This window comes from Mirounga angustirostris, unplaced genomic scaffold (assembly GCF_029215605.1).
Source record: "Mirounga angustirostris isolate CCGP_5_RB_7025 unplaced genomic scaffold, mMirAng1.0.hap1 SCAF_2, whole genome shotgun sequence".
Lineage (NCBI taxonomy): Eukaryota > Metazoa > Chordata > Mammalia > Carnivora > Phocidae > Mirounga > Mirounga angustirostris.
Genome location: NW_026991710.1, coordinates 133,858,191 through 133,871,588, shown reverse-complemented (window position 1 = coordinate 133,871,588; position 13,398 = coordinate 133,858,191). Strand labels below are relative to the sequence as shown.

At 41.1% G+C, this 13,398-nt stretch overlaps 1 protein-coding gene across 1 annotated transcript in view; it reads right to left on the bottom strand.

Annotated features, from left to right (window-relative positions):
• The window catches only part of RXFP1 (relaxin family peptide receptor 1), a 100,046-nt gene that overhangs the window by 41,970 nt on the left and 44,678 nt on the right, over nt 1–13,398 (bottom strand). Inside the window, exon 3 of the mRNA XM_045880228.2 lies at nt 969–1,067. Coding sequence (XP_045736184.1) covers nt 969–1,067 — 99 coding nt within the window. The remainder of the gene's footprint in view (nt 1–968; nt 1,068–13,398) is intronic.

The window sequence follows — 13,398 nt, the reverse complement described above, 5'->3', positions numbered from 1 at the left end:
CAATAAAACAAAAAAAATAATAACTATGTTTTGAGATAACATGGCATAATCCATTAATTTTTTTGCATTATATCAGCAGGTAAATTATACCTGCTACCTTTTTTCTTTCCCAAAAGGTTTTAGGGATCAAATAATTTGGTCTCTGTGAGAAAATGTGAGGCTGAGACAGATTGCTGAGTAGCCTGTGGGTTTACAGGATGGATGTATGCACCCTTAAACTGGGGACTGTTAGTAGCTTTTTATTAATCTCATTTGAATACTGAAGACAAAAAATATATTAAACCTTTTTAAAAAAGCTGGACTTTACAATTTGTGATAGAACATAAAGGAAAAATTATTGTAAAGGGTCCCCCTCCCCCCCCACTATCTAACCAAGGACCAAATTATAACTCCAAGGCACAAATTTACATTTGCATAATTTATTAGAATAAACAAAATTTCTTTAAAAGGAGTTGTTTATGAGATCTTCCTGTTCTAAAATATCACAGTCAGTCCTGAGGTTATACCCTCCCACAGCCCCTCCCGTGTTTTTGGAAGTTTTCAGCATGTGACTAAGCATAGCAGGTTATAATTAATGAGGCTTTTTTGCAGTTCTAAAGTAGTTTAGACCCCAGAAGCTTTTTCACTTGCAAATATTAAAATGCAAACAGCTTCTCTGTTCTTCTGTTTCTACAATTTCTTTTGTATCAGAGTCTATAATGATGGTGAAAAAGGGACATAAGATAGCAACCCTGACTGATGGACATTAATTTTGTTCACAATATCTGGCATGATATATTGCTTTTATACTTAAGATCCCTGAGTCACTTTTAAATAAAATCCCCAAATTAAGGCTGCATGTCTAATAGAGTTTGCTGTTAGAAAACTATAGTTTATCATTTAAAAAATATGTTGAATCCAACTTTTAAAAACATGGTATCTTTTTATGAACTCATGGAAAAGGAGACTCAATCCTTCTGATTACTTACAGCATTTAGATGTTCGTGTCTCAAAGGGATATGGGGAAGTCATTCTGTAGTAATTGGTGAAATACTTGTCAAATTGAAAAGGCCATCCATTGTTGTCTCCTAAAATAAAAATCAGAGAGCAGAAAATTTCAAGAAAACAGAAATATTCTGATGTGTTGGGAAAAACAGTTCTTCCCTTTAAAAGAAACAAGAGATTCTCAGACCTAGTGAGATAAACATCATCTGGGAGCTTATTGACAAATGCAAATTTCTGGGTCCCCCACCTAGAGGTCCTGATTTTATAGGTCCAGATGGGTCCCCAAGTCTCCATTATGGGCACTGTAGGTGATTCTTCAGCAAGTAGTGTTTGAACCACATTTAAAGAAACAGTACTTTCTTAAGTATTGAAATACAACACACTGTTCCTAGCATATTAATTATGATTCCCTCAGTCTTCTTCTATCATTTAAACTGATGTTGGAGGTGTGTCGACATGGATAGACAGTCATGATTGTTAAAGAAAAGAAGAAAAAAATAACATGCCCAGCATGATTGCATTCCATTTTTTTTTCTTTTTAAAAGGGCACTATGGTGTCACATGGGTGGTTTTAAGAGGAGTTCTCTTCTGAATGCTTACCATATTTTCTCATCTATATTTTCTGATTTTGATATTCAACTCCTGTATAATTTAAAAAAACCCACAAGAATAATAAATGTCTTTCTTTGGGGAGAAAAAAAGAAAATATTTTTTTTTCTCAAAATTACTTATGACCTTAGTTATTTTCAAACATAAGAGACAATGAAGCCAATCATGTGATAGAATGGACTATGAATGGGGGTGTAGGCACAACTTCTCTGGAGATCTTTGCAGATGGTACAAGCCTTTACCCTACTGGGGGAGTTTGAATGTGATCCTTTCCAGAGGTTCTAAAATTTTTTCAGAATGTTGCCAGGACTCTTTAAGGATGCATAAACATATGAGCAGATGATAAAAACTATAAAGTTTATCTTGTTTTTATAAACTAGTATTAAATCTAGCACTGATTTTTTTTTTTTTAAAGATTTCACTTATTTATTTGAGAAAGAGTGACAGAGAGAGAGAGAGCAGGAGTGGGGAGGAGAGGGAGAAGCAGGCTCCCCGCTGAGGAGAGAGCCTGACTTGGGGCTCGATCCCAGGACCCCGGAATCATGACCTGAGCTGAAGGCAGACACTTAACTGACTGAGCCACCCAGGTGCCCCAAATCTAGCATTGACTTTATAAATTATTTCTGCCATGGATGTGTAATTCAAATCTGAGGCTTAAATCCAGATATTACAACTTTGTACAGTTGCGTAGATTTGGTGACATGGTCTTGATCCATGTCTTGAACCATGGTTCCTCGGTTTACTACAACATCTCAAATTCAACATTTCTAAGATGCAATTCATTATATTTTTCCATATAATCTTGTTACTCCTCCTAAATTCTCTGGATTGGTGAATGGTCCCCACAATCTATCAAACTGCCTGAAACTGAAAGGTTAAATTTCTGGGAATATGCTCATATCTGAAGAAATATAATTCATACGATTTCCCCCTTCTCCAGGTTATTTTCTTATTTTATTTTTCCACACTCATTAACTCCTCCATGAAGATCATCTTTGGAAAAGGAAAGGTATAGTAACATAAATGCTATTTATACTCGTAAAATTGACTTCCTTTTGTAAAGAAATCTCATGAAAAGAAGAGATTATTTAAACATTGTATTTAAAATATTCTCCTTCTTTTAGCATGCTTCATTAGTTTTAAAACTTGTCTGTTACAGAAGACTTCAAAATAAAGGTAGCAAAGTAATAGAATGTGACCTCAATTCAGAGGGAGATAAGTGATGGATGGCCCTCAAGTTTACCAACCGCGTTGGTAAAACCGTTATTTTTATTTTTATTTTTCATTTGAATACAAATTTTATTTCACAAAAGACAACATGATTCCTCCAAAATAAAAATCGGGAACACCTTTAAAGCTTTCATTCCAACCAGGCAGACGCATCGTGCCTTCCTGTGCCACCACGCTCGTCACGCATTCACGGCGGGCCCTCGCCTGTGGAGGGTTGGGCACCACGAGGCTGCCCGGAAACCTCCGGAGAAATGCACATGCTAAATCCATTTTCCAATCGAACTTTCCAGTGAATGTTGGCATTACCCGGGGGGATATGTGAGATATGTGTAAGACTGAAACGCCAAAGGATCAAAGTGGTTAGCCATCAGACATAGTCCAGTCCCCGGTGTTGATTAGGCAGGTCTGGAGGGGGATGACTGGGGTTCAGGGTGGCACTGGTAACTGGCCTGTCCACAAACTCCACAGTGCACAGCTCTGGGCCATTGTCGCCACAGGGTGCATGCCCCAGTTCCAGAAACTTGATGGTGTTTGGGGCCGATGTCACCAGGCTGTGCTGTGGCACAAATAGAGTCGTATGGAGGCCCCGCGCTGGCCATTATTGCCTGAGGTTAAAGCCATTCAGCAGGAGACCCCAGCTGGGCACCAGTAACTAGGTGGCCAGGAACAACATCCTAGAAATAGCAAATACCAGCCATCGAATACCCAGGAACCAGTTCAAGGTGCCTCCCCAGCCTTTGACATCATGAGGATGACTTCTCGGGCAGAGTAACAGGAAGAAGGGGAGGAAATTGGAGAGACTGAACTTGTACAGCCAGAGACTACAAGTTATTGAAACCATGGTGGATTTTGTGCAGTTTGCTCCTCCTCTGTTCTATACTGGGCTTAGAATGCTTTCGTGTTCTTTAGAAGTTGGTAACTCAAATCTATGTTTTCCAGACCTCGAGCAGCTAGGGTTCTTGTTATAGATATGTTTCTACCGTTTGGATGCACGCAAGTGAGACTGGACGTTTGTAGATACCCGTCTTGTGGGTCTCCAGCACGAGTTGGGGCAGTTACTGTAGCCTGCCTCACGGTTCAGTTTCACAGGTAAAGAGATGATTAGCAATACTAGTGACCAGCGGCAACAGTAGCAGATGCTTCTCGATCTTGAGCTTGCATGTGGTGATTTGTCTCCACTCTTAACTCCTGCTTCTATAGCCTTTACAATGATTCTATAAACACCTTCTTCTTTGTATGAAATCTCTTTTTTCTTAAGGGCTCCTCCCCAGACCCCAATCTGGAGTGGTTTCTGTTTCCTTCTCCCAGAAGAGGTTGTGGATAAAGACTCTCAAGGATGGAAACATTGGATTGATGATCTGACCTGGTTGGTTTTGAAGATAATGGCAATACTGTTACTATCAGAAAATAGGATGCTCAAAGGTTATGGCACACTGTGACAAAGGAGTTACTTAAATGATCATTTATGGCTTCCTTATGACACGCCTCTTAGAAGGCTACACTCTGGCAAAGTGGTTGTTATGATAAATCATTAGAATGAAAATGAGGAATTTCAAGGGTTATGGAATAAGATAGCTATGGAGATATCCTGGAGAGATTAAAGCAAGGAAATGATATGCCCGGGGTTTAACATTACCAGTTCGAAAAAGTTCAGAGAACCAGGGAGCTTCCATGACCACTCTAAGATAATCTTTTATCTCTTGTGGTCTCAGAGTTGATGTAACCTCCAATCAGTAGAATCTGATCCAATGGGTTACCAGGTTTATAGTATAAGCCTAATTCATGTGTAGTTATCTCTTTTAAGTGAACATGAGGACACTGGTTTGGAAGGAGACCCTGTGAACTGTGATGGGACATTTGAATGTGTTGAGTTGAATTTGAATACTCTAAATCCTTAGCCCAGGCAACCTCTCCTTCAGCAGAAGTAGCTCCCTTCCCCTGTCCCATGAGGTTGGCTGTAGTTTGTGGGAGACATGTGAGTTACTTTACTTGAGGTGAATAACTTATGAAGTCTCTCCAGACCCCACACTTTAAGCATTCTTCTTTGACCCCCAGCCTATTATAAGCACATCCCAGAAGCCAAGGACAAGTTGGACTTAGAAAGTGAAGATTGACATACCAAAAGATTTTGCTCTTTTAGATAAACAGAAACCCAAGGAAATTGTGCAGGAACAATTTCTGAGCGTGCTAGACCAGGAGGAGAGACTATAACTTGGATTGGGCAAAGCTCATTAATACAGGTTTCTGGATTCAGTGTGCTAGCTCAAGCAGTAGTTTGCCAGATTGTTGACTGAATCCAGACTCAATGTTGCCTGAGGCTAAATAAAGTTGAGAGGGTAATCCTAATGGGTACTGATTGAGTCACTGAAGGGGTAGATCACGAGGAACATGGCCATTGTGTTGTAGAGCTGCAATAGACCTGTGGTGGATACTGTAGATTGACTTGCTCAACCTCCATTCAATTCCCCCTTCATTGGTGTGTTCCTGGAAAGCAGAGACTGAAAAGCTTACAATAACATCTCTCATCTCCTTCACGGCCAGGATGGGGTGCACTCACAGATATTTCGGCTGCTAGAAGAGAGGTAGAGATCATTTTCCTGCTGGTATGTCTAAAACAGAGACACCGTGTTAAGAGGCAATCACGGCAGTGGCAGGGCAATTTGGGTACCAGCAACTTTGTGGGTGCGAAGAGGCAGTTGTGTTAGTGGTAAGGGCGGCAGGATCAGCAGTGGTGGTGGTAGCCACTGTCTCAGTCTCTGGATTGCAGCTATGTTGGTGCGCTATTGGATTCAATGGCACCAAGGGGAGCCTTGCGGACGCCCAGTCCCAGCCAGACTGGGAATTTTGTAAGTATCTGATTTTTGCTTAACATACCTAGAATGGGTTCTGTTTTATGCATTAAAACCCTGATAGATACAGAGACCCTTTGAATTATTGGATTAAAATATGGTTTAAGTGTGATTGGACATTTACAGCATTTTGGGAGCTCAAGTGGAATCTCAAGAGTAAGAACAAATAAGTGCATTTTTTCTGAAACTGAGTTTCAGTGTAGTTTAGTTTTGTGGTCTTGCTACAGAAATGATGACACTTTTCAACATTTTTCTGCATCTCCCATGTGGGTTCTGGGGACAGGGTCAGGAGCCTTACAAAATGTTCTACTCTTCTGGGCTCCAGAATTATCTATTTGTATTGCTTCTTGGCCTTTTGGCTAAGATCGAGTGCAGAATTTTCTATTTGTTTCCTTGCCTGTCAGGTTTTGGTTTATGGCATTGGCTTGTCCCCCTTTCCTGGTTTGGTCGTGTTTGTTGGCTTTTTGGCAAGTTTTTATTTTTAAAAACTTGGTTCATATCTTTAGATATAAGAAAGGAGAATTTTGTGAGAGATTTTGATTCCCCCATTTTATTTTATTAAAAAAATTTTTTTTATAAAGATTTTATTTATTTATTTGTCAGAGAGAGAGAGATACACAGAGAGAGAAAGCACAAGCAGGGGCAGAGGGCAGAGAGAGAAACAGGCTCCCCGCTGAGCAAGGAGCCCGATGTGGGACTCGATCTCAGGACCCTGGGATCATGACCTGAGCCGAAGGCAGATGCATAACCAACTGAGTCACCCAGGCGTCCCTTGATTCCCCCATTTTAGCAGAGAAATTGAATATTAGCACTTAGCACTGAGAAAACTTATACTTAGCAAATACCTACTACACTGTAGTAGGTACTTTATTTTGTCCACATAACTCTATCTGATCATTATTGTCATCTCCATTTACAGGTGGAAAAACTGCTTCTAAGAAGTTTAAGTGAAACAGATTACTAAAAATTACTAAAGAGTTAAAATAATAGAATTATTTTCACATTCTAAGTCAAATACATGATTTATCAGTTGATAGTCTACCTACAGAATTCCAACTTCTGCGTGATGTTGGCTTTAAATATCTAGTTATTACTGTTTACTACCTATTTTTCTGTTGTCTGTTTCATTTCCATTATTGAGGCTCTTACATCAGAATTGCGTGAGCTATACAAAAATTCATTAAAATAACAACCAGAAGTAGTTATTAACTGAAATTTACGTTCATTGCTTTGTTACTTATGGAATAAATCATTAAAATATTACTAAAAATTAATTTAAAAAACAAATTAATTTTCATATTTATGTTATGATTTTTTATATATTTATAAATGTTATAAATAAAACAAGTAAGATAAGTCATTTGGCTCTGGCTATGTTGAGGCATTAATTATTTTTATAAGCAAGTTTGTTGTGTATCTACAGAGCAAGGGAGGAAGTGGTTTGCAAAGGTCTGAAGAATTTCTCCTTGCAGGCTGCCAGTGCCTTGTTGGCTTTGTAGGAGGGGAATGTACACACCCTATGTTCATGTTCATGTTCTGAGACATCCACCCAGACCTCAGAAAACAGCAATGGAAATCAGGTGAGGTGACAGCATTCCAGAACACAGGGCTGTTGCTGTGGTTAGTGTTTCACAGCTGCTAGGAAATTTATGAGATTAAGGGGTTGGGTCAGTGCCAGTAGATGTTGATTTTCCTTCACTCTGGTTCTTAGCAGGCCCTGTATTGAACTTAACTTTTACAAATGAACTATTTCAATGTGCTGCATTTTTACCATTAACTTACAGTGCAGTGCTTAAAATCACGGGTTTGGGGCCTTGTGCTAATCCTTTGTCCCTCACCATTGCTCTGTAATTTAAGGGGTTCACTGTATATGGCCTTGGTTGCAACATTTAGGTCCAACAAATTCAGACAGTGTAGTTATTTATGCTGCTTCTCTTTTCTTTTTCTTTTGTTAAAGATTTATTTATTTGGGGTGCCTGGGTGGCTCAGTGGTTAAGCATCTGCCTTCAGCTCAGGTCATGATCCCAGGGTCCTGGGATCAAGCCCTGCATCGGGCTCCCTGCTCAGTGGGGATCCTGCTTCTCCCTCTCCCACTCCCCCTGCTTGTGTTCTCTCTCCCGCTCACTCTCTCTCTTTCTTTCAAATAAATAAATAAAATCTCGGGGAAAAAAGATTTATTTATTTATTTTAGAGAGAGAGAGCAAGCGGGAGTAGGGGGATGGGGGCGGAGAAGGGCAGGGAGAGGAAGAGAGAACCTCAAGCAGACTGCCCTCTGAGCACGGAGCCCTAGGCAGGGCTCTATCCCAGGACCCTGAGATCATGACCTGAACTGACACCAAGAGTTGGGCATTTAACTGACTGAGCCACCCAGGAGCCCCTCTTTTCTTTTTCTTAATCTATTCCTTTTCTCTCCCTTCCTACCTTATTGTACCTCAACACAACACACACACATAAAAAAAAGAGAGAGAGAAAAGAGGAGAAAAAGAAGTGATATCAGGATAGATGTGGGGAATTTTAGAATGCAGAAAGAAACGGGACAAACCTGCTTATACTTCCCCAAGATAGAACATACATTTTCCGGGGAGATCTCTTTTTCAACAGCAACATCTTCAAACACACAAGCTTTTTAGTAATTAGCTTTTACCTTCCCTTCTGTTTTCCCAAAGCATTTGCTTCTTCCCACCCATTACTTCCTCCCACCAGAAGGCAGGAACATAGAACCTAAGAATTGTAGCCAAAATTGCAAAGTTGGAAACTTAGCATTTTTAAGAAAACAGCTTTTGGTATATGTGTTTCTATATTTTAATTCCTTCATTTTTAAGGACGTCTGGGGCAGTGAGCAGAATGGTTTTTCATACTTGAGTAATGATCCCACTGAAGTTTTTTTTTTTTTTTAAAGATTTTATTTATTTATTTGACCGAGACACAGCGAGAGAGGGAACACAAGCAGGGGGAGTGGGAGAGGGAGAAGCAGGCTTCCCGCCGAGCAGGGAGCCTGATGTGGGGCTCGATCCCAGGACCCTGGGATCATGACCTGAGCTGAAGGCAGACGCTTAACGACTGAGCCACCCAGGCGCCCCGATCCCACTGAAGTTTGATTCTCCGATTTCTCTTGAGGTATCCCAAGGTAGTGTAATGAGTGCTGTCCTTAAATCACACTGTGGTAGGGACTATGGGTTCCTATGTGTCAATGTTGCTACGTGAGCAGCATTGAGGACAGATATATATGTTTACTAAAAAAGTGATTTTTCTAGCTAAAAAATGGTGTAATGATGCTAGTGTTAAAAAGGAGACAGCAGGCCCCAAATGGTGTCACTGGTACTAATCCCCACATCAGCAAACCGAGACTTAATACCTAACTTAACTGCAGTCTTAACTCCCCAGGAATGTGACCTTTAACCAGCCAACCTGAAATTTCTCGGTCAGCACTAGGAGGTAATCTGCTGATAACCCCCTTCGGTTTCTCTTAGGAGGGCAACCTTGCCGAAAACAATGCATTCTTTGTTAATAATTTCCTTTTTTTGGTTCCCTCTGCCTTTAGAAAACTTTTCTTTCTTTTTTTTTTAAAGATTTTATTTATTTATTTGAGAGAGAGAGAACATGAGCAGAGGAGAGGGGCAGAGGGAGAGGGAGAAGCAGACTCCATGCCGAGCAGGGAGCCCAATTCAGGACTCGATCCCAGGACTCTGGGATCATGACCTGAGCTGAAGGCAGACGCTTAACCGACTGAGCCACCCAGGTGCCCCTAGAAACCTTTCCTTTTCTATGGCTCAAAAGAGCTTCTTTCTACCTGTTAGCTTGGATGCTGCTCGATTCATGAATCATTAAATAAAGCCAATTTGATCAATTTATTCAGTTGAATATTTGTTAGCTAACACAGTGTGGATAAAAATTGATGACACAGACCAAGAAAAATCTGGTGTGCATGCTGCATGGACTCAGTAGATATTCGCTGAGTGAATGAATGAATGAACGAATGAATGAATGAATGAGGCTCTATCCTCAAACACACTTCAGAGAAAACCCAGTCTCTTCTTCTACAGTAAAATTTGGGAACTGGGGCACTTATCGAAAACACAGTTTTCCAGGATCTTCTACTGGACATTCTGATTTACGTGGTCAGTAGGGGGTCTAAGGATCTATATTTTTCATAGGTGTCCCAGCTGAGTCTTAGAGCAAGGTTTGGGAGAACTGCATTAGGAAATTCACCACAGTCAGCTAGAGCCCTTCCCACATGCAGTGGAACACAGCTAGATTTCGTAACAGAAAAATCCTGTCAATCAGAGGAAGCATATTTCTTTTCCTTCAGCAAAGTTGCTGACTGTTAATAACGAGTAGTCCAAGCACTTAAATAAGACTAATGCAAGTGGTCCCTCATTTAAGGGCACGTTGCTTATATCTTTCTTATTACACTTACTGTAATCTGCTTCATACTATGCTTATTTATATGTGTATTTTATCTCCTTATGAGAGTATAGTAGGAAATCTTATAAACGTAAGCATTTTTTATATACTTCAGTGACTACAGAGTACTTTTTAGCATATTTAAAATGTGGTATAGGAAATACTAAAACATTATTTCACTTGCACCAAGTATTTGTTATAATTTAGTTTTATGGAAAAGTGAATTACACATCAATTAGAATTCTGGACAAGGTACCTCTCCCACCCATGTTCTCAGATTCTCTTGGCACTGGTGTGGGGTGCGGGGCAGGGGTGGAGGATCAAGGGATGAGGTCTGGATGTGAATGGGAAAGGTCCAAGTTTCTTTGCTTTCTTCTTCTTCTTCTTCTTCTTTTTTTTAAAGATTTTATTTATTTATTTGAGAGAGAGAGAATGAGAGACAGAGAGCACGAGAGGGAAGAGGGCAGAGGGAGAAGCAGACCCCCTGCTGAGCAGGGAGCCCAATGTGGGACTCGATCCCAGGACTCCAGGATCATGACCTGAGCCGAAGGCAGTCGCTTAACCAACTGAGCCACCCAGGCGCCCTGCTTTCTTCTTTTTTTTAAATATGTTTTTATTTATTTTAGGTAGACTCCATAGCCAACGTGGGGCTTGAACTCACGACCCTGAGATCAAGAGTCGCATGCCCCACTGACTGAGCCAGCCAGGCACGCCCCAGGTCCAAGTTTCTTGAATGCACTAATTTGCTATGGTGCTATATCACGCTTTCCTCAAATAGTTTCCTGGGTTTCTCCATGAGAAGAGAGCTCTGTGGTGAAATATGTTTGGAAATGCTGCGTCCTATATCTCCACTTAGGATTAATAATGCATGCTGGCAGGAGGAAAGGAGAAAGGCATTAAAGAAATATCTTGAATTTTGTTGAATTCTTGTTAAAGACGCCATACGTTTTGGAAAGTGTTTGCTTTTGCATTTGCATAAGAAAGAGTATGCCTAGATCACTGGTTTTCAAAATGTAGATCCAGGACCAGCAGCATCAGCATCACTTGGGGACTTGGAAGAAAAGCATATTCTTGAGCCACACTCCAGAGGCACTGAATCTGAAACCGGAGATGGGGCCGAGCCATGTAGGTTTTAACAAGCCTGATCTGCTGCCTGCTCAAGTTTGAAAACTGCTGCTGTGCACTGATTAATCACTTTCTAGGTGTTCTGAATACGGCAATAAAATTGTCTGTGCATCGGAAAGTGAATCATTTCAAAATGTTAATGAGTGTGGGGTGCCTGGGTGGCTCAGTCGTTAAGCGTCTGCCTTCGGCTCAGGTCATGATCCCAGGGTCCTGGGATCGAGCCCCACATCGGGCTCCCTGCTCGGCGGGAAGCCTGCTTCTCCCTCTCCCACTCCCCCTGCTTGTGTTCCCTCTCTCGCTGTGTCTCTCTCTGTCAAATAAATAAATAAAATCTTAAAAAAAAATGTTAACAAGTGTGGTACTCATCTGCTGTGTTTGTTAAACGCAGATTTCTGGGCTCCTGTACCACCTACAAGATCAGCATTTCAGGGGGTGGAGCTCAGAACTCTAGCGCCTCTCACCAGCCCTGGGGACAATGCTGCAGCTGGTTCTGAGACCTGGCTTCCCAAAAGTTCCCACGGATTTGCAGGAGCCACTCCTGGGTACTTTTGATATTTGGATTTTGAATAATCAAAAGTTAAGGGACTTGAGTCTCTGAGAGGAGGCCAGAACAAAGGAGGATATAAGGATGCTGCACTGAATGGTCTCCTCTTTTATGCAAACGAAGGCATATGTCCTATGGGTTACAGAGCATACCTGCTTATTGACTAATGAATGAATAATTTATAAAGTTTGGATTTAGGTAAAGTGGGGCATTCCTGATTCTTAAACATTTACTCAATTCTCAGCACCCGTTCTTGGGATATATGGAGAATCTTTTTCTCAGAAAGTAATGATCCCCAAAGTAAAGGAGCCCGGGGCCATTAGAATCAACCTTTGGACGCTGGCTGGTCAGGCAGAACAATTCTCCCAACTAACTATGGGACGGTAGTAGTTTGCTGGAAAGAATGCGGTAGCCTCTTTGTAGGCTCTTAATACCTGTGGGGCAACGCTGAAGAAATTAAGGTGTGTGACGTTATCTTGGGCCTATTTTAAAGGAAATTAAGGCCATTAAAGAAACCGTCCTTTGTGGCCTCTCTAATAGGAAGTGCTCTGAGATGGAAGCCTTGGTGAAATTGACCCAAACATTGTTAAGCATTGTTGGATAAACAGTGAGGTTAAATTGAGGTTTGTCAGGATGCCTGGGTGGGCTCAGTCGGTTAAGCGTCTGCCATCGGCTCAGGTCATGATCCCAGGGTCCTGGGATTGAGTCCGCATCGGGCTCCTTGCTCAGCAGGGAATCTGCTTCTCCCTCTGCCTGCAACTCCCCCTGCTTGTGCTCTCTCTCTCTTTCTCTGACAAATAAATAAAATCTTAAAAAAAAAAGAAACTGAGGTTTGTCGAGCAAAGGGGAAAAAAAAAAGAGAGGGGCAAACCAAGAAACAGACTCTTGACTGTAGAGAACAAACTGATGATCACCAGACAGGAGGTGGGTGGGGGGAGGGGTGAAATAGGTGATGGGGATTCAGGAGGGCACTTGTCGCGATGAGCACCAGGTGTTGTATGGAAGTGTTGAATCACAGGTGTTGAATCCATACTACACTGTATATTAACTAACTGGAATTTAAATAAAAGCTTAAAAAAATAAACTGAGGTTTGTCTGTATAGAAAAGTCAAGGGTTCAGCTACCTAGGTAGTGTCAATGCTATTGTGAGAATAAGAGATCAAAAACCACGTATTTTTGAGCATACAATGCATGTTTGTGTATTAATACATACTCATGACCCATGTCACTTTTCCTCTTGCATTTTTAACCTTAAAAAAGGTAAGTCACCGGGCGCCTGGGTGGCTCAGTCGTTAAGCGTCTGCCTTTGGCTCAGGTCATGATCCCAGGGTCCTGGGATAGAGTCCCGCATCGGGCTCCCTGCTCCGTGGGAAGCCTGCTTCTCCCTCTGCCTCTCTCTCTCTCTAACTCTCATGAATAAATAAAGAAAATCTTAAAAAAAAAAAAAAAAGGTAAGCCACCAACTTTAAATGGAATATTCTAAAGTGAGAAGAGCTAAGTTCTACATCAAACTGCCTGCCATTGCCATCATTCTGACAACTGGATAAAAAGCTGTATTTAGGAAATGAAGGGATATTTGATGTTCCAGAATTTTCAATTCAGGCTCAGTTACAAATTAAAGGAGTCCTTGAATACACTTCAAACATTCTTAAC